The sequence below is a fragment of the Euwallacea fornicatus genome, chromosome 17 (genome assembly GCF_040115645.1).
Source record: "Euwallacea fornicatus isolate EFF26 chromosome 17, ASM4011564v1, whole genome shotgun sequence".
NCBI classification, from domain to species: Eukaryota; Metazoa; Arthropoda; class Insecta; order Coleoptera; family Curculionidae; genus Euwallacea; species Euwallacea fornicatus.
Genome location: NC_089557.1, coordinates 3,178,272 through 3,202,347, shown reverse-complemented (window position 1 = coordinate 3,202,347; position 24,076 = coordinate 3,178,272). Strand labels below are relative to the sequence as shown.

Here is a 24,076-nt window from a genome sequence, read left to right as displayed (position 1 = left end):
TTAAATATTGAAACGACAACTTTATGCGGGCTATTTTCCAAATACACCACGAACATTTATTACATATGTTGTTACACCTTGAATGTTTTAAATGGAACTATTCTTCAAAGTAACTGTTTTTTTAACTTAGACCAAAGAAATATTCTTATAGATTTACGCTCTAGGTTTAGGAAATACCTTGTAGAAGATCGTTGACTTTTAGATGATTGGTATTACTCAAACGCATTGAAATGAAAAGCGTTGGATGTTAATCATCACCGAAAGAAACCATGAAATGTTTATGAAATATTAATGTTATGCCGTCAGTTCTGAAAGTCCCAATCTATTTCACGCTGAAGTAAACGTGTTGCAAAATGCTTCGAGACTGTAAGCTTTTACATTTATCTTCAACTATCGCTGAATATTGACAAAATCAAAATTTTGATCAAGTATTTTTAAAAGGAAAATTTCCTCCAATCGCTATGACTCTGGAACCGGATATTAAATCCTTCAAATCGCCGATATCTCTCTATATTACCTGCTTTCTCTTATCGCGATTGTAGTTTCTCACAGGCAAGGAGAGGCGCTTTGAATATGTAGAAGAGATCTTGCGTGCATATTTATCGGGTCACAGTAAACGTTCTAAGGTCATTAGAAATGCATTACAGTCTTTTTTCCAACTTGTGCAAAAATATGAAGATGGATGGTGCGAAAGTTATAAGGTAGTTAAAAAGTATGTTTAGTTTGTTTTGCATACATAAAACATAAGGGACCATTACTGAAGTGAGTTATTTGCTTCAAAGAGGATACTTACAAGCATGTGTCCTTTAAAATAACAACTTTAAAACTGGTCTCGGTCTTCAATTTATAAAGTTGTTATCGCTCATCGCATTATAAGTTAGGCAGCAATAACAAATTGTTAGTTGAAGTCTCCTGTTTCGCAAATTTGAGATTCAAATCAGCGGACTAAACCGGAAAAAGGCGCTTCGAAATTTAAACATTTTTGAAAATTTAAGGAGATCGGCGTTGTAACTAGTCTTTGTCTTATTTAATTTTGATTCCGTTCAAATACCACTTATCGAACTTTAAAAATGCTTTAAAAAACGTAATTTTCTATTGGTTATTGATGAATTTCACAACTTATAAAGCAGTCTTTTTTTATATTTTTTAATTGTTTTTATATTCTGTTTTATGTTTTTTACTGCAGTTTTCTCGTTTGGCATGAAAATAACGAGTTGTTGGTAGCTAGCAAATAACTTAGCGTCATCTCATGGCGACATTCCACATTTCGATAGCCTGGCGTGTCCTTTCCATGCGCTAAACAGCAGGGAATTGATTACGAATATTTAGTGGCACATCAGGTGTAAATTTAAAACGGAAAAGTAAGTACGAATATAAAATTAAACGTTAAAAAGAAAATTAAATCTGAGTTTAGAAGTAAGTTACGCCGTTAACATTTTTAAAGAGTTGGAAATTCGTAAATTTCCATTACATCTTCTAAACACTAACATATTTATTATGAATGTTGAGTTTAGGTTATTGCGCACCAAGCATAAATTTAAAGGGGAAAACAGGATCAAAATTAATTATTTTACATTTCAAGACCCAAAGTTTTCCTCATACCTTCGGAAATTTAATAAATTTATTAAGGCTCGTCTCAGCGGCGTATCACATGCAAATTTAAATGGGCAAAAAATTAAAATTACGAGGTAGCTCCAAGGGTTAAAAGCCCTTCCAACATTGAATTACACTATTTTGTATGGCTATATATGTATGCTCAATTTCATTCATCCAATTCGATAAATGGAATACGCGTAAAACAGATTTCCTCAAAAATTTACATTTCGAAATTTGATGAATTTTTTCCATATTTATATTTTACGTAAACACTAAAAATTCCGGTTTTAAGATCATTCTTTGGTCCTACAGGCAAAATTGCCAGTTTGAAACTAATAATTTCAAGTAATATATTAACTTGTTTCGAATTTAGGGCACTCGACAAGCTCTAAGTAGCTCCTAATTCTACCCTTTCGGTCCTAACCGGATTAATATCCTCCTCCGGCAGTTATTGGCCCGATTCTGTAATTGGCCGTTTTCTGTTGTGCAGAAAAATTTCATTTCCGTGCCGCAGCAAGACCGCACTCTAAAAACTGCCACCACGATATTAAATTGAAAGTCGCTAGGGCTTTCGATTTTTCATTAATTGCTATTTCTGCGAAGCTCAATTTTTGGTTGTCACCCGAGGAAATTGAATTCCTCTGTTGGTTTTAATTGCTATTTTAATGGAGCAACAGTCTACGTTTGTTCAGCACTTGCCTGCCCCTTTCACCCACGTCAAAAACTCCATGAAATTAGATTTGAACTATTTAATAGAAAACTCACAGTAAGAGAAAATTGGAAATCGGGGCGCAGGCAAAATTTCTTAACAGCGCAAAGCTCTGGCAAGTTTAGACGTTCGTAAAGTTCGAGGCCGGCATCCATGAGCAGAAAGCTGTAAATTTATGGAAATAAACCTTTATTTTAATGAAGCTAAGCTTCAATTTAGGTCAGCCGCCGTTTCATGCAACAAAATCAAAGTGGAATTTTTTCAACGGCCTCAAAAAGTTTTAATACTAAGGCGGGATGCTTTGCGCTGTATCAGAATATTTTATGAGGCCGGTAGCTATTAAATCTGAACAAGATCGCAGGTATTTAGGGACAACACTAAACCTGCGAGAAGTGATGTAGAATTAAGCGCCAAACAACATCAACTTGGGAGCAGCATTAAAAGTTTTATATATTTAGAAGTTTTATAGGTGAATGAAACTGGGCAATATGAACTATAAATTAGGGATCCTATGCTTAAATTTCGTAACAACGCAAAGCAGTGAGGAGTAAACAAATACTCGAATTAGAACATTCCCAATCGTCATCACCTTATGAGACGCTTTCAGGGCAGATAGGGCGTTATTGATTTAAAGGTGTTAGAGCCAAATTAATTAACAAGCATCTGAGGTTTATTACCTCAAATTCACGAATGTGGAATGTTCTAGACAAACACTTGTTCTCGCAATTCGAATTTCGCCAGCTTCTCGTAACACATCAGTACTTCTTCAATATCTCCAAGCACTTAATTATATGATTTTATAACTTCCAGCACCAGATGGTGCGTTTATTACTATCCATACATCCTCATAATAAGATGGGAACATAAATAAAGCCCTCACCTGTCTCCTAAAGACTAATATACACGCCTTAAAAAGGGATCAGGCTGATATACTGTAACGTCTCAGTCATCCGTTCCAGTTTCGAAGTCTATAAAATCACTGATAAAAGTTATCAGGTTTTAAACCTGTCAAGGATTGATATAGGTTAACCTATTCCACGATATAAGAGAGTATATCATCCAGTTAAGGCGATTTAGAGTCTAAACACTCCTATAAATTTTTATTTTCGTTCAATCGGGCTGCCTTGATATAATACTCGGGGGTTGGAACACGGCTTAAAGAGAATGTTCGGGAATTGTCTAGTTTCATTATTGAGTCGAGAAGTTCAGATAAGGGCGAAATAACAAGAATAAGAGAGCTTGCTTTGCAGGGAGTAAATAAGAAGGCACGATGGGTGAAGCGGATTTTGTTGAGTGCAGCAGGATTGGAATAAAGTAAAATAACATGTTTGAAAAATTCGAATACATGCGAAAAATGACGTCAAAAATCCATTTAGAATTAGTTCAGAATCGCCATCTACCTGTCAAAAATGACTGAGCTATGAGCTGTGTGGAAATTCTATTTATGCTATAAAATATGTTTATGAGTTTCATTTGTATTTTATTGTTATCAATTGGAAGGACCGAGAGATATTTTTCAGTGTTACCTGAGGTTAGTTCTAGTTCCAGCTTATAGTATTCAGGTTCTTTGGCCCAATTACTGATCTGCCGATCTGGCGAATGAACGAAATCACTTCACTGGATTTACTTCTGAAAAAAACCATCGCGAGTGCTCAGTTCGCTTCCATTTCTCTCTCTTTCTCCTGTACTTATCGAGATTTCCAATTTAAATATCGAAATTTGCATACCTTGCACCCACTTCAATGTGACCGCTAAAAATTCAATTTTTTCTTGTTGTTCTTCGTTAGTAATCGTCTGTACTCGTCGCATCTTTCCCTCCCTTGTTTCTCCAGAAAGAAGTTCTTATCGAGGCATTCAACTACCAAACCAAACAAAAGCAACTATAAATTCGTATTTTTGAAATATGCGTTCTCAACACAATTGCGTACAAATAAAGCACAACGGCAATGCCGCCTATAACGTTTGCATGATTCAATCAAAGCAATTGGTATAATGCTGGTTGCTTAGCAACTGGATTTAATTTACTTAAGGTATTTGCATCAAATAACGTTGGCGAACTTTCAATAAATTATTCCACCGATTATCATTAAGCCCAAATTTCTGAATGGGAAACTTTCCCAATTAATCACATCTTAAGAAATCTTGCATGTGTGCATTGTTTAAAACTTTCAGAGTTATTTGCTGTTCGCTCTGGACAATCTCTTAAAGGGTGATAAATAAGGGCGTTAATTCATACACGTGGAACCGGATCATTAGCGCCGACTGAGACTGTTTAACTAGGGCGATATTAAATTGCGCATATGCTCCCATTTTTTGAAGATTAATTTACCTTATATTTCTGGTATCCTTTAGCCTTTTTCTCGTTACAGTATGTGGGTAATTGTGTAGTTAGTGTAACGGGAAATTAACGAACCTTACCTTGAAAGATTAATTAACAAATGGGCTCGGTTCTTGGGAAAATAAATTATATTCCTAAAAGTTCCCAAGGATAGAAAGGGCAAAACGATTAGGCAAGAATATAAAATTCTAGGCCAAACCTAAACATAAAAGTTTTAAACAAGACAAATTGCCACTTTAATTGATTCAATTTTCACGGTTGGTATTGCACCCAACACATGCTGGTGACCAACCACCATAAAGCTTTCCAACAAACTGAAATTTGTCTTACCCGAAAACTCCAGATTAATTACATGAACTCAATTACACTCCTAACTTTATCAGTGAGTTGGCACAGTAGATCGTATTTTACATGACCAAAAGGGGCTGCGGTTCTATTTAGATTTACTCTAATTATTCCTCAAGCGCTATAATTTGAGGTAAAATGCATCCACGCTAGTGAAGTAGTGGTGACGTGCCTACAGGGTGTTGCATCGCTAAACCGACCATAAGAAAATCCATGTTAATCTCAACACTATTTATATTATTTTCCTTGTTCGGATATATAATATATATGTAATAAATATGAAAGCATTTGAGGAAAAATATCCAGCTGCTGATATGTCTCCAGTGGTAACACAATTTATTGTTTAATTTTTTCAAATATTAAAATAAAACATTTTGTTATTGAAGTTTTAAAAGTTGCAACAAAAGCATAAAGAAACCTCTGCCTATAAAATAAATCATGAAGATGCATCGAGCTGTTATGTTACAATAAATTCAATTTATAAATATTAATTTTTGCAGTTCCATAATTTCATTCCTATGGATTATCCAATTCCTTATCCAATACGAAAAACGTAATTTTTAAATAGTTTATCACTGATCACCGCCCTAAATAGGCCCTTTTGCTCAATTTGCAGGATTTAGTTTTAAAGTTGTACTAACTAAAAGCACTTGATCCGAAATGTAGATTTTCCTGGCAGATGACTGGCTGGTTTTATAGTTACCAGCAAAGACTGACTGTCACACTTGGAGAACTTGGAACCCACAGATTTCTTACACAAAAATTCGCAAGGGTCTCAATATGAGAGGCTAGTTTTTAACATCTACTGTTAATATTATTTATTCTGATCCGAATTCATGTCGGTTTTGTAGCTGAATTATAGCTTCTACGTGACAGCTTAAAGTGGAAATTCACACGGCCACGACTTAAGTGTAATTTATCGTCTTCGAGATGTGCCCAAGTCCGAGGTCGGTCCCGAAATTACAGCATTTGTTCCAGCCTGAAATACGACCATTATACAGGTATTAACCGAGAAGTACGTGATGATTATACGAAGTCCCTGTATAGGTTTAAACTTATGTTCTAGACTTCGAAATAATTCTTATTGACCATTCATATTAAAAACGTATGATTCGATTTGAATTGCATTTACAACAGAATTGGACAAAATTATTTAATAGATAAAGTTGAAGTAGTTCGAAAAACCTAAAAAAATAATGCGGTGTCTATGGAGAATTTTCATTAAAATAAAGTAAAATAAGCATGTGTAGGTGTCACAAATTCAAAATCCTCAATGTGTAAATCCAATTCTTGTAACCTGAAGCAACTTTAACAAAAATCCAATTATAACAATTAAACTTTCAAAACGTGAAACTCTGTCAGAAAAAAATAATTCCAGCATTTCCCTGTACATATTCGAAGCATCAATATCGCGATATTCGGATTACGAAAGTTTTTACGCGTATCCAATGTTGTTATTCCTTAATATCCTCACTAAAAAAGTAGGATAAGCTATTCAAAAACAAACCGAAAATATATACATATCCTTTTATATGCTTTTTAATACTGTTACATTATTTGATACTTTCTTTTTATTTCTGCCATTTCTCATTTCGTTTTAGGGGCATCGTTAACGATAATGAGAGAGCAGTGAAATTCGTTATAACAGGGAAAATTTCTAGCAAAGCTCATCAAGTCTCTCTATTGAATTTATTTTATTCTTTTGACTGAAAATAATGATCCCTTTTTCTAGGTAAAATTTGTAAAATAAAATCATTAATAGTACCAATCGAATTAAGCTCTTTATTATATAAACAGAATCATTTTTCTAAATTTTCTCGACAGGAGATTTTCTTTCTCTCATCAGTTTTCAATGTCTGTGGTGATTCACAAAAACTTATAACTTCAAAAAATGTCGAATTAATATCTTTCGTTCAAATTACACTTTTGTTTAAAAAAATTTTTTAGAAAACTTTTGAGGTCTCGCTAATTATTTGCACTGATGATATACAAAAGCCTTACGATTACTTGCTAGATGCTCGACACATTCGGCAAGTTCTCAATGTATTTTACAACAATAAATTCAATTGTTCCACCACTTATATAAGAAGTTGCCAAATAAGTCTTTATAAATCTCTTTATAAAGAGTTTTCTGAAAACAATAATACGATTAAGATGAACACGGATATGTTTTCACGAATCGTTACACCAGAAAATAATCTTCCGTGGTCTCGACATCGCCATCATAGAGTTAAAAAGTATATCAACAGAACCGTACTGTGAAACTCGCCGTTGACATTAAGAACTATTGTTTTCGCTCGTACCATTACGTCTTTTTGCGTAGATACCATGTATTCTGAAGCATACTAAGAAGTTAAAAAAAATGTGAACCTAAGAAAAGAAACTTCCCAGTCCGGCTCTTAACATCTCGTTTGAACTGAATTAACTTCACGTTTCATAATAAAAACCAAAAATTTAATTGAAACAATTCCAAATAAAGTAAGTGTCACAAACAAATTCGAGAAAGAACTGCTCCCCAGTGATAATAAATACAGAGAAAAATGAATTTAAGCAAACTCCTTTCGATTTACATTTTAGTGGTTCTGTGTTCAGTTGCAATTTATGGAGAAACGTGGAGGCAAAGTGGAAAGAACAATTATCTTGGAGGGAATAAACAGCGACGCAAAGGGGAAGAGACCTCGTTGAGTCGCATGGGACGTTGTAAGTATATCTTGAGGGACGTCTTGTATCATCTTAGCTGTGACATTAAGTGGAAATGAAGGTTTTAAACTCAAGATATGAGGAAAGAAGACATAAATGCAATGGGAAATAGAGAAACCTGTCAATGCTCCGAGATATCATTATCGCTGAAAAGACTCCGTCGAAATTCGAAACACAAAATAGGATATGAATTTACATGATTTCCATTTGATGAGCTTGAAAGGAAGTTTCTGAAAATAATTAAAAAGTATTGGAAAAAAAAGTTGAGTGGGTCCTTTTTAATATAATAAATTCGCTAATTGACGGGAAAATAGTCTGAATGTAATTCGATTTTTCTGATAAAATGGAGAATTGATAACGGAATTTTCCGATTAAGGTGTCATTCATAATTCTCTTCAGTCAAATCCTCCACGCCCAAACTTAAGTCAGTTATATTTTAGCATTAGGCAGGCGTCAGGTGATAAACTTTAATACTAGAAGATTTGACTCTGCCTATTTGTTACCTTTATTTACTTCCAAGTCCCCGGTATAATTAAGTTTTTATAATACAGGTTTCAAGTTAATTACTTGGTCATATTGCATCTTGAGTTGAAGACAAATCAAGAGGGTATGCATTGATAAGCTTGAAAATTGTCTTTCTCAATTTTGCCATTGTGTTTTTAATTAAGATTAAAGAAATGAATTAAAGACGAATTTAGTCTTTAATTCGGGATAGTCTTAGACTGAAATATGGACTGTCCATCGAAGATAATCGTCGGAATCTCTTCTAAAAATTTACTTTTCTGGAGAAACAACCAAGATATCGGATCCTCGCGAAGCAGTCAAAAACACTGTTATAAAAATGTCTTTTTTTAATTTCTAACACAAAAATGCCTTTGCTTTTATTTTATTTTAAAAATATTTCCAGTTCTATCCCTCTTCACATACGTCCAATTTGACAACCAGGTCTGCACCAGTTCTACTGGTGAAACTGGCACTTGTGTATCAACTGCAAACTGTCAAAAAATGGGAGGTTACATCCTCGGAAGTTGCGCTTCCGGCTATGGGGTGTGCTGCGTAAGTAAGTACCTCTTTGAAAATAACATATATGCAACAAATAAAGTCTGGAACAGTAAAATTTAGAATACGGAAGCATTTGGCTTTGCTATGATACCTGAACTCTACCACAAAGGCTTCATTACGATAGGTCTTATGAATATGCATTTTATTGATATAAGACAAAAAAGGGCTAAGCATTATATTGTGCAGAGAGAACTGCGGCCATTTTGGAAATAATTGGAAAAGGGGTGGTCAAAGGAGTATATTAGATTTCATTTTCAGTTTCAATGGGATATTTGCAACAGCAGTCAACAACAATATAGCTATTGTGATTCACAATGAAAATAAAGTGATCCAGTTTTGCACACTCCTGGTAACGTTGCCAGCAAGGTAATTTCGATGCAAATTGAGAAATTGGTCCAAGGCTCTGCTCTGATTTCGTCGTTCCTATGGAAATTATCTTGCTGGCAAAGTTACCAGGAGTTGGAAACACCAAGCCTTAGGGCGATTAAAGTACTGATAACTTTATCTGGATACTAATTTTTATTGAAACTAAGAAACTAGCAAAATACATTCCATATACACATAAAGCAATCCCTTTACTTACTCGTTTTTATGAAAATTGTGCTGAAGTTACGTAGAATTAGATCTGGTGATCGTGTTCGAACAATTTTTTTAATCTTTTTCAATCAAATCTTGATCAAAACCCCCATAATTTGTTTTCTGCAATGAACCACGCAGTACCAATATGTCATTACATGGACAATGTGTTATTTTAATTTCTATATAGCGGCGCGCATAAAGCTGATTTATAATCCGCCAGAAAATTGATGTGCTATTAAAATGTTATGGGGCGAAATTAAACTGCAATTCGCGTCCGCATTAGAGCTGCGTTGTCATTTTATATTAATATGGGTGCGAATTACAGCCAGGGATGTTTTATGAGAACACAAATTAGAGTTTACAGAAGAGGAAATGGGACAAAAAGCTTTAAAAAAATCTGAAAAATGAATTATTGTGAAAGGGAACGTCACTGGATGGAGTTGATTCAAAAAAAAAAAAACCCAATTATTCTTAATTTTTACCCACAAAATGTTTGTACCCATCTACCTTCTAATGCCTATAATAAATTTAATACCGGCAGAATCCCATTCAAACCATTAAAGGAAATTGACTACTGATGAATGGGCTTTCAACGTAAACATGAAATGATAACCATGAAAAATGCTGTCTTGGAAGATCGAGAAATCCATGTCTAGTGAATCTGCGGAATCACAATCGAGTCCGCAGCCGTACAATTTTAAATATCTCCGCCTACGGAATGGGGTTAAATTCCCACTAATGCGAATAGCTCGAATGCTCTATAGGGGTAATAACGGACCGGAAGTCAAAATCGTTTTAGTTTCGGTGAAATAATGGATAATGGCACTTCCAAAACCATTATCATTCTTTCTGGCGAAAAGATTTCAATCTCAGTTTTAAGTATTTGCCGCTTCTTATCCCAATGATCCATTTGTATATTAAACTTTATTCGATAATGCAATCGAAAAATGACGATTCGAAAAAGTCTTTCCACGATTCCACGAGTTGAAGTGAGGTTTTTCACGGTCAATAAGAGTCCCTTGAACCGATAAACATACATATGGTCAGTTTTCCGAAAGGCATTTGAAGAAATGAAATTATTAGGCAAGTCTTTTTTAAACATTTAACGAGACATTTGGATCGGAAGCTTTTGAATCGCATCATAAACCCACTTATCGCCAGACCTCTAGAAAATACAGTTGATAAAAATGGAGCTTTAGAACGTAATACTTAAATTTTTAACCAAATTGTGCTCACTCTCATTATGTCATACCAATTGAAGGGCAGTTCAACTATCTATTTCCTAACAAATAAAGGGACATACGAGGTTCTATAGAAGGGTCTATATGATTATTGAATCTGATGCTACTTGACTTTCTGTATGTTGAAGATATGAAAACTAGAATATTAGCATATACCCAAGGAAATTTTTGGAAATTTTGAGAGAAGTTTGTAGCAGTCTTTATTTCCATTGATGGCTTAAGTAACGGTGCGCAGTTTAAACATTCGATAAGACAGTTATTCACTTTAACAAATTAATCGCATAAAAAAATAATATATTGTGAGATATTCTTTTAGTATCTTCGACATGTGGGGCTATTATCCGGGAAAATGGAAGTTACTTTGTCAATGAAGGATATCCAGAACCATATAGTGCTGTAGGTTCTTGCCAAGTCACCATTTTGAAAACCAATCCAGGGGTGTGTCAGTACAGGTATAAAATATTTTTTGTCATAGTTTTACTTATTTAAAATGACCGTCCAAATTAATTAAAGAATCTTATAATATGACATTATGTAAGATTAATTAATCTTTGTTAGTAGCACGAGTCAAATAAATTAAAGTGCAAGATCCCATCTCCTACCTCTATTTTTATGGTGTTAGGAAGAATCTCGTATCCTACAAATTATTGATGTTACGCTACTTAAAAGACTAACAATCGGTATCCTCAAGATAAATCTAAGAAGGTGAAAATCTTAAGTTAGATACCTACTGAATAGCAAATTTTCCAATTGCCCAAATGAAATATCCACTTCAATTCCGCTATTATTGGCAAGGACACTGGAACCTATGTCAAGCGAACTCCTATTAACCCGTCTATTTATTTATTAAGAGTCCATTTGGCCTCCTTTGCAGATTAGATTTCGAGGTTATGAACATAATGGGCCCGGAAACCCAAAACCACCTCTGCATTAATGATCAGTTCATTGTGTCTGGAGGAAACCCGTCAGTGCCGGCCATTTGTGGACGGAACGATGGAAATCATGGTAAGTTCATTATACATCATATAAGGATGATTGCTAGAAAACACCCCACTTTTAAACTTAACGTACCGAAAAAACAGGAAGAATCTTTCCCTGTTCCATTAACACGCGCCTATACTGGTTTCGTATCGCATTTTTAAGCGTTGGCCTACATTATAAATTCGTTTGCTGCTAGGATTTCCCTTTCATATTTAATGGCCTTCCTAGAGACCTTTTTGGGTTTCTTGCTTACTGGTTTAATATTTTATATTTGCCATGCCCCAGGATCACAGAGAACTATTCCCGAAACCTGGAGCGTAAAGCCGGGAAACGAAATATTATTTTTTCTCTTTTCCTTTAAGCTCTTGGAAATCAAAATCTCATTTAAGAACGTTTCCTGCTTTTACAGATCTCTAATCTTCTTGTAATTTATTAAATTTTCCAATAATAATTAGACGTCTATCCAGACTGGTTTCCAATGGATGAAATTTCTTAATGAGAAAATATTTCTAATCATGGTACAATAAAGCGCACTTGCAACCAGAGTTCTTGCTTTTGGAAAATAGAGCAGATCCTTCATTAAAAATAAATTCTCATTGCTACGGCTTAAAGTCTCCCAAATAATACTATTCCATTAATATTAAAGAGGCTCGTTGGGAGAGGTATTAAGAAGACTTTGAAACTTTACATTCAGAATTATTGCAATGCGGAATTCTTTGAAAACTTTTCTAATGCTTTCAGTTTACATCGGAGTTGGAGAAGGTTACAACGTGAGTCCTGTAACACTAACAATTATTACCACAGAGGAATCCTTTCCTAGAACATGGAAAATACGAGTTACACAAATCCTCTGCTCCTCCCTACTCAAAGGTGATTTTCCACATTTATTTGCAACACGAAGCTTACATTTTCTTATTTTTCAGCCGATGAAGGTTGCCTCCAGTACTTTACAGGAGTTACAGGCCAAATTAAATCATTTAACTTTGATCTAACTTCAGGAAGACAATTATCCAACCAGGATTACACGATTTGTGTAAGGGCTGAGAGAAATTTTTGCGGAATACAGTATTCTCAATGTATTGATGATGGTAATTAATGCTATATTGCATTTAGAATAATTTAAATTTGTCCTAACTCTTGCTTAGTTCAGACCATCTCCCATTTCTGATTCAGATTACGCAGGTTCAAAAAATTTACTTAAAGGTCGAACAAATTCAATTACCTTTGGTGAAGAGTATCAAGCAACTAACATCCTTAGTTCTGATTAATCCAGTTTCCCCTATCCAACTTCTAACCACATTAAATATTTTTAAATAATCGGCCTAAGCGCTGAAACTATTCCGTGTTCATCGATGGAAGGAATCAATTAATAACAACCTGCTTCAATTCAGATTAGCGAAGGTTACCATCTCTCATATTTAGTTTAGATTATAGACATGGCCAACATTACTACAATTTTACCCCATTGAACCTATTTTTTCAGTAAACCCAAGAAACCAATCGTTCACCCTATCTGGAAACTCTAACTTGCTAGTCTCGTCTATGGTGGGCAGTACCGGAACTGCCAATTTCTGCCCTAACGACTACCTAATCATACCTAAAGCAATAAATGTAAATAGAGTTGGATTCGGGTCTCGACCTCAAAGTGTCGATCGTATATGTGGAGGTGTTTTTAATGCAGAAATAAGCCAAATACCGGCTACTGTGTTAAGTAAGTGCTAGAGATGTCTAGATGAAGACGCCTTTGTTTTCTGAATGAGGTGTATACGTTTTAATATGAGAATAACTATTGGATTCGTGTTGAAATGTAGGGTTTTAGGTACAGTAAGACCCTTTATGATGGTGTTCCATACTGACGCAGGAGAGTTGATCTCGCAGGATCTAAACAATAGGGGGTTTTGCCTCAACTACGTACAACAACCTTGCACAAATCGCATACAATAGAGTAAAATTTACAATTTTAGTGCAAATTATAAATCATTATACTAAGTTACTATTAGATAGAATTTATTGAAGGACTGATAATTTGAATGTTAAAACTATTAACCGAAATACAATAAAAATTTGTAGTCCCACCTCCAAGAATTTCGAAAGAATTTGGGATTTTTGGTAACGTTAGCTTTAAGAAACACGATTTTCTACTAACATTTTTTGATCTACTTGATTATAAATTTCCGAAGAATTGGCAACTATTGAGCTTTCAAAAAAAAAAAAAAAATATATATATATATATATATATTTATGTTTCTCATACTCCTTAAGGGTTTACTTAAGTTCAAACAATACGGAGTTAAAATTTTTATTGTGGCTCTTTTGCGGCTTTTTTGATACGAATTTCCAAAAGACTTAATTTGGGATCGATCTTGGGAGATTCTTAGTAGAGGTTCTTACAGAAATTTCAAGATGATTTATTTTATTGTTTAGTGGAATCTGAAACTTTATTATTTTTCGAAATATCGATATCCAAAAATTAAAAAAATTTATTTATCACCAATTTGTCCAGAAATCGTTTTGGGATCGTCATCTATGGACAGAGCAAAGCACTGTGTATAGATTTTATTTTATCAGCATCGTTAGTGATAGCGCCATCTAACGTAAAAATTATTATATTCCAGCTATATACCAGCTTAATTATTTATGGAATATGGATAATTATTATGGATAACGAAATGTATACTCTTTTGTATGTAATTATCAAAGTCACAAAATATACGTAATGATTATAAATTGTAAAATATTCCTGAATTTTGAATACAAATCTAGAATTTAGTTTGCGTTTTTGGGAAAGCCATGTACAGTCTTTTCCTAAAACTTAACTCACCTGTTTTAAAATCGTCTTTATGTCTAGTATATTCATATCTGTAATTGCTTTTTAACACGTTATTCGCTTACGTTAAATTCTAAAATTTTGAAATACGGGCCATAACTCTTTTCAGATATATTTGTCGATAACTATAAAATATCATGTAAATGATATTATAACGATTGTTTTGAATATTTTTTTGGAAAAAAAATGTGTATCAATGCGGGAACAAGTCATGAAGCCCATTTATGATTAACGTGGCGGTTAATGTGTTAAATACATCTTCGCTTTATAAGCCCATAATCGCTTGGAAATTGGAATAATTGTATTGCAGACCTCCAAATAAAAAAAGGTTGTCCTGTCCTGCATCTTCTTCTTTGTTGAAATAATTAATTAGTCTTGAAATATAATAGTAAATTAACATTTTTTAGATATTGTTTCTCCGTTTCCTCGAGTAAATATATGTTAGTGAGAATAGTATATCTATCGCGCAGCTCTAAAAGTTGAAACCTCAGTTATTACCTAAGGATAAATTTATTATCACCTATCTATATAATATTATGTGGAAAATTTACATGAAATCACTTATATTTAAACCTAATTTTATACAGCGATATACTAAAACGTATCACAGAAAGAGGATCTTTATTGGAAAAAGGCCATGAAATTATAGCAAAAAAAGACTGGAGTTTTTTAGAAGGGTTAAAATTATTACAAAATACATACGAATACACCTAAATCTTTAAATAATACTCAAATTTACACACTTGGATTACACTTGGAAGACACCATTACACCATCACTGATTAAAATAGAAAAGGCACATAGTCACTCAATTAGAGATTATTAAAGAGTATAACATTTATGAACTCACTAGTTAAATAAGCTATCACCTACTAACAACAGAATTAACCCAAACCTCCACTAAACTACGAAACAATGGCACTTGGTAAGGCAGCTTTCGTAAAATTATGCTTCGTATTAAACTTTCCCGTAAGAACAAGATTCTTGTTTCTTTTTTGCTCTCGTGCTGTTAATTTTTTTTGAAAATTACCACTTTTGGATAATTGCAAGTGGATCAGAAATTTATATCCCAATCAGAGGATTCATCTGGTGGAATATCGTTATCTTTGGCGAAGCAATCGAAATTTCCGGTGTCAATAGGGCTGCGCACAGGTTGTTGAATAGGGGATATCAGAGATCTAGCTACTAGACCATCCCAATCAAAACTTTGGAACCATCTGAATATTTCAATTCATAGTATACGAATACGTGGTAAAGATATAACTTACTTATGTTTTTTTATATCAGTGATCCCTCCTCTCTGATACCCCAAGCGCTCAGAAGGCATATCCCTACATAGCTTTTTAATGAGGCTCTGTGCAGATCTACCAACATTGTACTTGGCAAAATCGATCATGTCGATGCCTTTTAATATGAGGTTGTAGGTCTTCATAGGGTCTGCCGCTGTGAATGGTGGGCTAGAACAGAAGTAGATTTCATTGAAGGAATCGGGTTATAAGAGTTAACGCTTACTTCCCCGTTAAAAGTTCGAACATGAGGATCCCTAACGCCCAATAATCAACAGCCCTATCATGACCTTTGTTAAGAATGGTCTCTGGGGCTACATATTCTGGAGTACCACAGAAAGTCCAAGTTTTGCTGCTGTAACCCATTTTCTTGGAGAAACCAAAGTCTACAAGCTTAACATAGCCTAAAATAAAAATTGGAGTCAAGATCATTGAAAAACCTAAGATAGGATTAATATAATTTAACTCTAAATGTAAAATACCTTGACTATCCAAAAGTAAGTTCTCTGGTTTCAAATCCCGATAGATAATCCCTTTTCCATGCAAATATTCAAAAGCTTCAATAACACACCCTGAGATAAACCTGCAGGTATGATCATCGAAACAACCCCTATCTCTTAAAATGGTCCAAACTTCACCTCCTAAACAGGCTTCTAAGAGCATGTAGACGTACTTTGAATCCCTATAGGTACCGTACAATCTAAAAAAGCATAATGCTTTTTGGCCTTTATCAACCACATAAACAGTAACCTTGCAATAAAATCACTTCTGCATCCAAGCATGATGTTTCTTTCACTATAAATATGCTCTTGTTGCTGAGTATCAACAATGTGCTGTTTCTTCAGGCATTTCAGGGCAAAAGTAAGGGATGGGTCTTTAACGTATTGGACTAGTTCCACCCGACCAAATCCTCCAATGCCCAGAGTGGCCACGACATCCAGATCGTCCAAAGTTATATAGTCGAATTCTTTAAAAGATCATTTTTATTTTAAGATTTTATGTATGTATGCACAAAAGTACCTGGTTGCTCAGCTAAAACAGGCCTACTCATCCTCTCCTCGTCTCCGTAGTCCTTCTCTTTGATCTCACTTAAGCTCCCTAGGAGTTGATTAAAAGAATCTCTGTCAAGGGTTAAGCACTCCACTCCAGGACGAAGAGCTATTACAGAGGCAGTCCTGCAATCCTCCTTCAAAAGGGCCTGCTCTCCGAAGTAGTCCCCTCTGCCTAGAGTTCTAATTTCCTCTTCTTCTAATTGACCTAAAAGGCCAAATAAGAGAGTTTTAAGTATATTAGTCTTCATTTATTGTAGTTAAAAAATATGTACGTAAGGTTTTTAGCTTGTTTTTTTAGACATTAAGCTTGTTGACTTGAGCAAACCTTTATATCTGGGTAAAAGCGAAAAATGCGTTTTAGGTCTCTTGGGACTTTGTAAAAGCTTGGAAGTGAAAGCCAGAAATCAATAATGTTATAGTTTTCCTATGCAGAATCTAATACTATAGGATATACAGCTAAAAGCATGCAACAATATATTATTGCTCCTAAAGTTACTTGCCAGGCAATCTTTGAGTTACTTTAACATTGCCACTGCTGATAATGAAGAAAGTGTCCCCGCTGGCGTCTTGGCGAATTATGTAGGCTCCAGCTGGATAAAATTCCTGCAAAAAAAAAACTAATAAGGCAATTACGTTTAGAGGTAATACTTACTACTTCCAAAACATCTGCAATTTTACTGAGGACATCATCGGAAAGATTGGCCAGCAATGGCACCGATTTTAGAAAATTGAGGTTGTCTTGTAGACGCTGTAGACCCGTTCTTTTCATGATTTTTTGGAAGACTTTGCGGTCCAGTCGCCATACTTTTGAGTCGGTCAAAGCTAGAAGAAAGGGATTTTGTTAAGAAATTAAAAGACTTGAGAAATTCTATAGAAATCGTCATTAACACCTTGTAAACGAAGGAAGGCCTGCAAACGTATTTTACAAGAATCACCGGTTTGCAACCATGTACAAGGCATACTGATTGGCAAGTTTGGAAATAAGAAGCAACAGTCATTCATCCGTTTTCATTAAAATTATCTCCCACAGCTGTTACAGGTGGCAACAAACACTGAACAAATATTTGCCCAATCAAATCTCTAAAATCTATTGTCCTGAACTAACTGAGATCAACTTTACTATACTTTATTATTATTAAATTTCATGTAATATTCTTTCATGTAATATTACACCATTAAAAAAGCCAGTTATCACTCATAAAGTAAGTGTTTTATGTTATTAGTCGAAAGGCTTAAAACAGGAAAACGAATTATTGATGGTGTGAATCTATGATTCATCTACTCAAGTTATCCCGCCCTAAAATTAAATCACGCCCAGAATATCTACTTGTACACACTGAGTACAAGTACACGTGATGCAATCACGCCCGTACTACTTATACTTATAACCAATGAGCTATGGCTTGTTCGTACCTCTGCATTCATGACGTTATCTGATTGGTGAAGGTGTGAACATCTCCAACTGAACTCATTTGTTGTAAGCGGCGACGGGCATGGCTTATAATTTACCATTGCTGGTTCATTTCAGTCATTTATCATGGATATGTCTGAACGACTAAATTAACTATAGTACCGAATAACAATAAAGCGTGAATATACTAACCTCTAATCGAGGCAGTCCTAGTGCAATTATACAAAATTGCGAGTTCACCAAATGCTTTCCCTGAACCCATGTGGCCCAATATTTTGTCGTCTTGCAGCACTTCCAAATCACCTTCAGCAGAAACAAACAGATGGACCCCAGCATGGCCTTGACGTACTATATAGGTCCCTGAAGGGTACTCGCGCGGTTCCATGGCGTCCACGATTTCGCGAATTTGGGACGTGTCCAAGTTCTTTAGGAAAGCATTGTCCATTATGGCATCTTTTATCAGTTGCTTGGATCTGGAGGATAATTTCAAAAAATTTGACACGTACGAGAAAAGTTTATGCTCATACCTAGATGAAAAGAGTTCATTCAACTGCTGGTCAAAATAAACGGGACCATAATTTTTTGAGTAATTTACAAGATTTAAATATTTCGGAAATTCCACAATCGATTTGAATAGTTAAAGTAGATTCCGAAAGTTCGATAATATATTTATGGGTTGTGTGTTAAAAGCGTTTTTGTATTAATTTTGAGCGGCAGTTTCTTCTAACTCAGCTCAAATATTGAAAAGCATGAATGTGTTGGTTCAAAGATGCGATGGTATGACTATATACCTGAAATCTTTCTCATATTTATCCAATTTGACGTCTGGACTCTGAATGATTTTTTCACTTGATTCGGCAGATACGCCATGTTTCTTATGGTGGGTAGTGCTGGTCTCGCTATGAGTAGGTGAAATTGGCAAAAGGCGATTTGCCATGGCATGTTGTTCTTGAATGCTGGTTAAAATATCGTCTTTGATTTGGCAAGTTGTGGTTTGATGGAGAACACTCTAAGAAATATTTTAATAACATATTTAATAAGGAAAATTAGAGTTCGTCTAAAACTCTGGATTTGTAGACTTGATGGCCGGAAAGCCGTTTATTTGTGTGTGAACTCGATTAATAATTATAAATCGTTGTTTCACGTGCCGCAGATGGATATTCAAATATTGGGAGATAAAAATAGTTACAGGAAGCTTAACAATGTTTCGTCGCTTACGACCTAGATATAAAGGATATTTTGAATTTGAAGATAAGAAGAATTGTCTATTTGCACTGTGTCTATCAATCTATAACTTCGCGATAAGAAAATCTTTCTATTATACTCTAACCCTGGAAACCTATCTGGACCTTGCTTACTTTATATACAACTGCTTTCTCAAATGTGAAACAAAGGCCCATGCGAGCCCTCGCAGAAGTTTATTTAAAACTAGGTTCATTCACTGCTATCTGGCAGGCCTAATAAAGACTTTAATTTCCTGCTAATTCTGCCCGCCTGGAGTCCATTATTCAATGCGAGAACGCACTTTAGAGTGTTCAACAAAGCTACGTTTCCTTCCTTTACAGATTAACTGGATCACGGTCTAATATTAAATCCTTCTATTTGTCCAGGAAGAAGTAGGAATTGTGACAATGAATTTAAACCAGTATACCGACCTTTAATTTATGCACCTCTCTCTGCAGCTTCAGAACCTCGTTTTCCTTGAGACTAAGCAAGTTCTTGGTCTCGTGCAGCTCTATCTGAGCCGCAGTGTATTTCATCTCCAGATCAGTTATATCCTTCTTTAAGCGTGCCTCTACCATCTGAAATCCCATCATTCAACAAAATCGCACAACTTAAATCCTGGGGTCACCTTCAAATGCTCATAATCCTCTATATGAACACTGGACACTTTCTTCATAGGCTTGAAATCCAAAGTTTTGGAGTTCTTTCTTATCTGACTGATATTCTCCTCAAGGGAGTTTCGAGACCCATTTTTAAAGCTGGCAATGCCATTCCCCATTGGTCCAAATAGACCAAACTCCTTGAAAAATTTCTCGGCTTCTTCTTCCTTTTTAGTGTTTTTGTGCTGGTCCTTTTGGTGTTCGTAGGCTAAAGCAGTTGCCTTGTGATAGTCAAGCTTGTGCTTAATCTCCGGGTAGAGATGGGCAGGAATTGAATGGTTGTGGTAGTCTTCTTTAGACACCTCCACCGGGATTGGAAATGTTATTTCAGGATGATTGAGGAAGACGTTAGCTTTGATCACAGAGGAGGAAGGCGAAGAAGTGCCTGGGGTTTTCGGTTTAAGACATACGTTGGGCTGTCTAATTGTAACCTCCGAGATGTCTGAAACAACTACAACAATGTATTTCTATAAATAAAAATGTTTGAAGTTCATTTTTGTTAATATTACTGATGATGGCTTGTAGTAATAATTACTTTTTCAATTTGACAGGATTTTATTCATATATGCAGATACAAAAATGTATAAACAATTAACGCTCATTATGTTATTTAAATTTCAATGTGCTAATTAAGTGGTTGACTAGTTCAGCTATTTATATCTTTAGATATTGTGCTCGATTATTCATTGTAATTGAACAACATTGTAGGGTAGACAACGACACTACAAACGTTGTTTTGTAACATTTAATTTGTGATTACTGAAATTACCTATAAAAATTGATTAAAAGGTATGTTTATTACTATTATTTTAAAATATCCCAAAGTACAAGCCACATGGGCCAGTAGCGTTTTCCCTATAAATAAGGCAGCGATTTTCATTGATAAATGCTAAAGAGGGATTTTTTGCAATTAAAAATAGGGGGCATTCCATTTTATGTCAATAATGCCCACTGTGAAGGGGAAGAAAGAAAAATGGCTATCTTAGCTTTAACTGGTGTTAAAATCTTGGCAAACCTCGAATATCTGAAATTATTTTCTACGAAGAAATAAAACTAACAATTTATAAATTTCACCTTTTCTCTTTTTCTGTTTCTGTGGCAATTATCTTGCTCTCATCGTTACCAGGTGTTTGAAAAACCATTCCACATTATACTGAAGGTTAGAGCACTTATATAGATTCATAATCACATATGATTCTTTTACTTACCTATCTCCGGACTAGACAATCTCTTACTGCTAGCATCACGTTGATTCAGGACAGCACCCGAACTGGACTTAGACGATCCGGCCACTGGCAAATAGTCCTCATACCCACAATGACACTTCGCAAAAAAACTCCCGCACTGATGATGGGTATTGTTCAAGTTCAAGTTGAACTCTCGACCTGCAGAATTATTCTCCCGAACCCCATTTGCATTTAGTCCTACGCCTGAAGTCTCGGCATTGTCCCCGGAGGATTCCTTTCGCGCATGGACTAACATCGCTGATATCTCGGTAACAGAAGCTGGATATGGTGCCTTCATACTGAAAGAGGTCTCTTCCAGGACCATCTTATTTATGGGCTTGAAACAACGGTCGTGATGGACCTCGGAATTGGCCATCATCTGGAACGTTCCGTCTGCCTAAAAATAAAGGTAGCCTTTACTTGTTGTTTTTGGATAAGATGATAAAATATTTATTTTTCTGATTTGAATGATGAGTGAATAAGGGGCAGAGATGGAGTTTTGGGGATTTGTTTTTTAAGAGATATAATTGAGTGGCAACTCTATGAAACCCACGGTCCATTAGTTTGAATAAAATCAATATTTCTAATCTTATCTATCATGAACTTAAGAGTACTCAATTAGCCAGTCCATTCCTCACTGCTTATAATAAATACTGTCCTACGGCAGAACTTTTAGAAGAAATCAATTTCCGGAAAGAGTTTTCCATAGTTCTGTGTATTTAGCCTTGTACTGTTTCGTAAACATTACCACGCAAGTCCCTTCTGGTTATACACCATTTTTCTAACATCCTTAACTTAAATTCATGAGACAAAGACCTGTATCTCATGCATAAATACAGCCAAGAAAATTTCCTTCAAAATGACACAGTCTAGTTTAAATAACAGTAACACAAAACAAACACTTTTCACAAAAGGAATTGTTTGCTTTGAGTTCAGATCTCTCAGAGTTTATTTATGCTCCTAAAGGTTGTGGATTTGCATTACAAGCACTTACAGTCCCCTAATGTTATTCAAAGTTTTGCTCGAAATAATTACAATAATTTTGGTAACATATAAAGTAAAAAAAACGTATTATAATGTTACTGTTCATCTCCTGTTACAATAAGAAAATAACAACAGTTATTATGAATGTGTATATTTAGTGATTCTTATCGTGTATTTCTGAATGTATTGGCAATTTATTTATAATTAGCAAATGTTTTATCAATGACACAACACACCGAATTCGCAGGAATGGGTGACGTTATTGCAATTTGTTATTGAAAACCAGCAGCTTAATCGAATATTAACCGACTAGCAATGAAAACCAAATACTTTATGTTGACTATACAGAGTGTTTTCAGTTTTTTTTTAACTCACATAACTTGACTAGCGTATTGAACGTCTAAAAATAATGTCAGTTTGCCACGCAAACCAACTTCCAATAAGGCTTCCATTAGTAGAAACAGGGGGTTCAAATTTCATTAAAAAATGACAAGTACTAAATTTCTTCAACAAGGGTTAGAGACACTTACTGAATTTTAGGCGTTGATGACTATAAATGTCATATGTTTTATGAACGAAAAATATTTTTGAGCTTTTCCATTGGCGTGCCTACCTCCATGCTAGAGCGTATTTTCCACAACAAGTGGTACACTAATGAATTTTCTGCAAATAAAAATTATTCTTGAATTGCTTATTCAATTCTGGAGAAATAGTCTTCTTGAGGTTTGTTTCTAAGTAAAGACATTAAAGTAATTATAATGCACATCGTAATTAATTATTAGAACGTAATGATATCAACACTTTACCGGAAACTTTAAAAGAAAAGGAAAACGATCCACCACATTTTCTTTAAGAGTAAATATAAGTCTTGAATATTTTTCCGTAAAAGTTATTGTTAACTATGTGTCAATTTAGCTAGGTATCAAATTACCATTAATATATAAACAAACCAAGTATGACCGACGAAACGGTTTATATTACAAACTGACATTATTTTTGGACATTCAATACGCTATTAATGGTATGTATGTTAAAACTGAAACGGCCTGTATTGAAGCTACAGGTATAAATTGGACTGAAAATGATTTTCAGAGATTCAACAAAATTTTTCAGGAAAAGATGTTCATAACGGATGTTACCCTAAACTGTCTAGGTATGAAAGTTGTGATTAGGGAGAGTTTTGAAAATCGTAAATGTTTTAAAATCAATTCCAAATTTTATTGTTCAAAAAGGAGACTTTAATTCTAGTTAAGGTAACTTGTTCTTAGTTCTCTAATTATTAATAGTATTTAATAGAAATTAAGAATAATTCTAACTGGAAACAAACAAACTTCTTTGCGGATAGTTCACGCTCGTTCAGGCTAGTTCAGGTGCAAACAGACCGGGTTAACGGATCTTAAGTAGGATTTTGATGGCGCTAAAACCACCGAAATTACTACGGGTTCGTTTAGAATCAGAGTAGCGCCTAAAACAGGATTATAGTTAATTGCAGATTGGCTGGCTCGACTCTCAAGTAGACCCTGATTAACTCACCTTAACAGGTCTTAGCAAGATTTTGAAGTTTTGTGGGGTTAGCATTTGTTAGTCCAGATTCAAGGTCGGGGGAAAATTAGGATTTTATTGCCAATTGGTGTTAGCGAAAACTGAATGTAACGAAGTTCAACTACAATTTTTGTGGAATACTAAAATATTGTGGCGTTAACATTATAAACTTTTAGCTTGATAAACTCTTTTAAAACAATTATTTTTTAAATTTGAATTAATCAACACTCAAAGAGTATTTTAACTTGTAACTATTGGTTAACTAAAATCAGGTTTAACAAATTCAAGAAGATTCAGTTTTAACCCCGCCATCC

The 24,076-nt window shown here is 34.7% G+C and overlaps 2 protein-coding genes across 4 annotated transcripts; one reads left to right on the top strand and one right to left on the bottom strand.

Annotated features, from left to right (window-relative positions):
* The first annotated feature begins 5,901 nt into the window (after positions 1-5,901).
* LOC136344362 (uncharacterized) lies at positions 5,902-13,755 on the top strand. Its single transcript, XM_066291739.1, has 9 exons — positions 5,902-6,003; positions 7,566-7,688; positions 8,596-8,748; positions 10,887-11,022; positions 11,445-11,575; positions 12,293-12,421; positions 12,475-12,639; positions 13,035-13,262; positions 13,371-13,755. Coding segments are annotated over exons 1-9 (1,191 nt in total). The 5' UTR covers positions 5,902-6,002; the 3' UTR covers positions 13,496-13,755.
* A 1,114-nt stretch (positions 13,756-14,869) lies between these two features.
* On the bottom strand, positions 14,870-21,615 carry Pkg21D (Protein kinase, cGMP-dependent at 21D). Of its 3 annotated transcripts, none has more exons than XM_066292227.1 (13): positions 21,219-21,615; positions 19,980-20,461; positions 19,783-19,929; positions 18,919-19,136; positions 18,320-18,600; positions 17,369-17,538; positions 17,217-17,319; positions 16,685-16,921; positions 16,415-16,631; positions 16,147-16,364; positions 15,891-16,068; positions 15,647-15,835; positions 14,870-15,595 (listed from the first exon to the last, which is right to left on the bottom strand). In XM_066292227.1, exons 1-13 carry the CDS (start codon positions 21,613-21,615, stop codon positions 15,433-15,435), a joined length of 3,000 nt encoding a protein of 999 aa, XP_066148324.1. In that variant the 3' UTR covers positions 14,870-15,432. The 3 variants fall into 3 exon arrangements, with proteins under 3 accessions (XP_066148324.1, XP_066148326.1, XP_066148325.1); XM_066292229.1 differs by having other exon boundaries at positions 16,685-16,912; XM_066292228.1 differs by having other exon boundaries at positions 19,980-20,452.
* Positions 21,616-24,076: the final 2,461 nt, after the last annotated feature.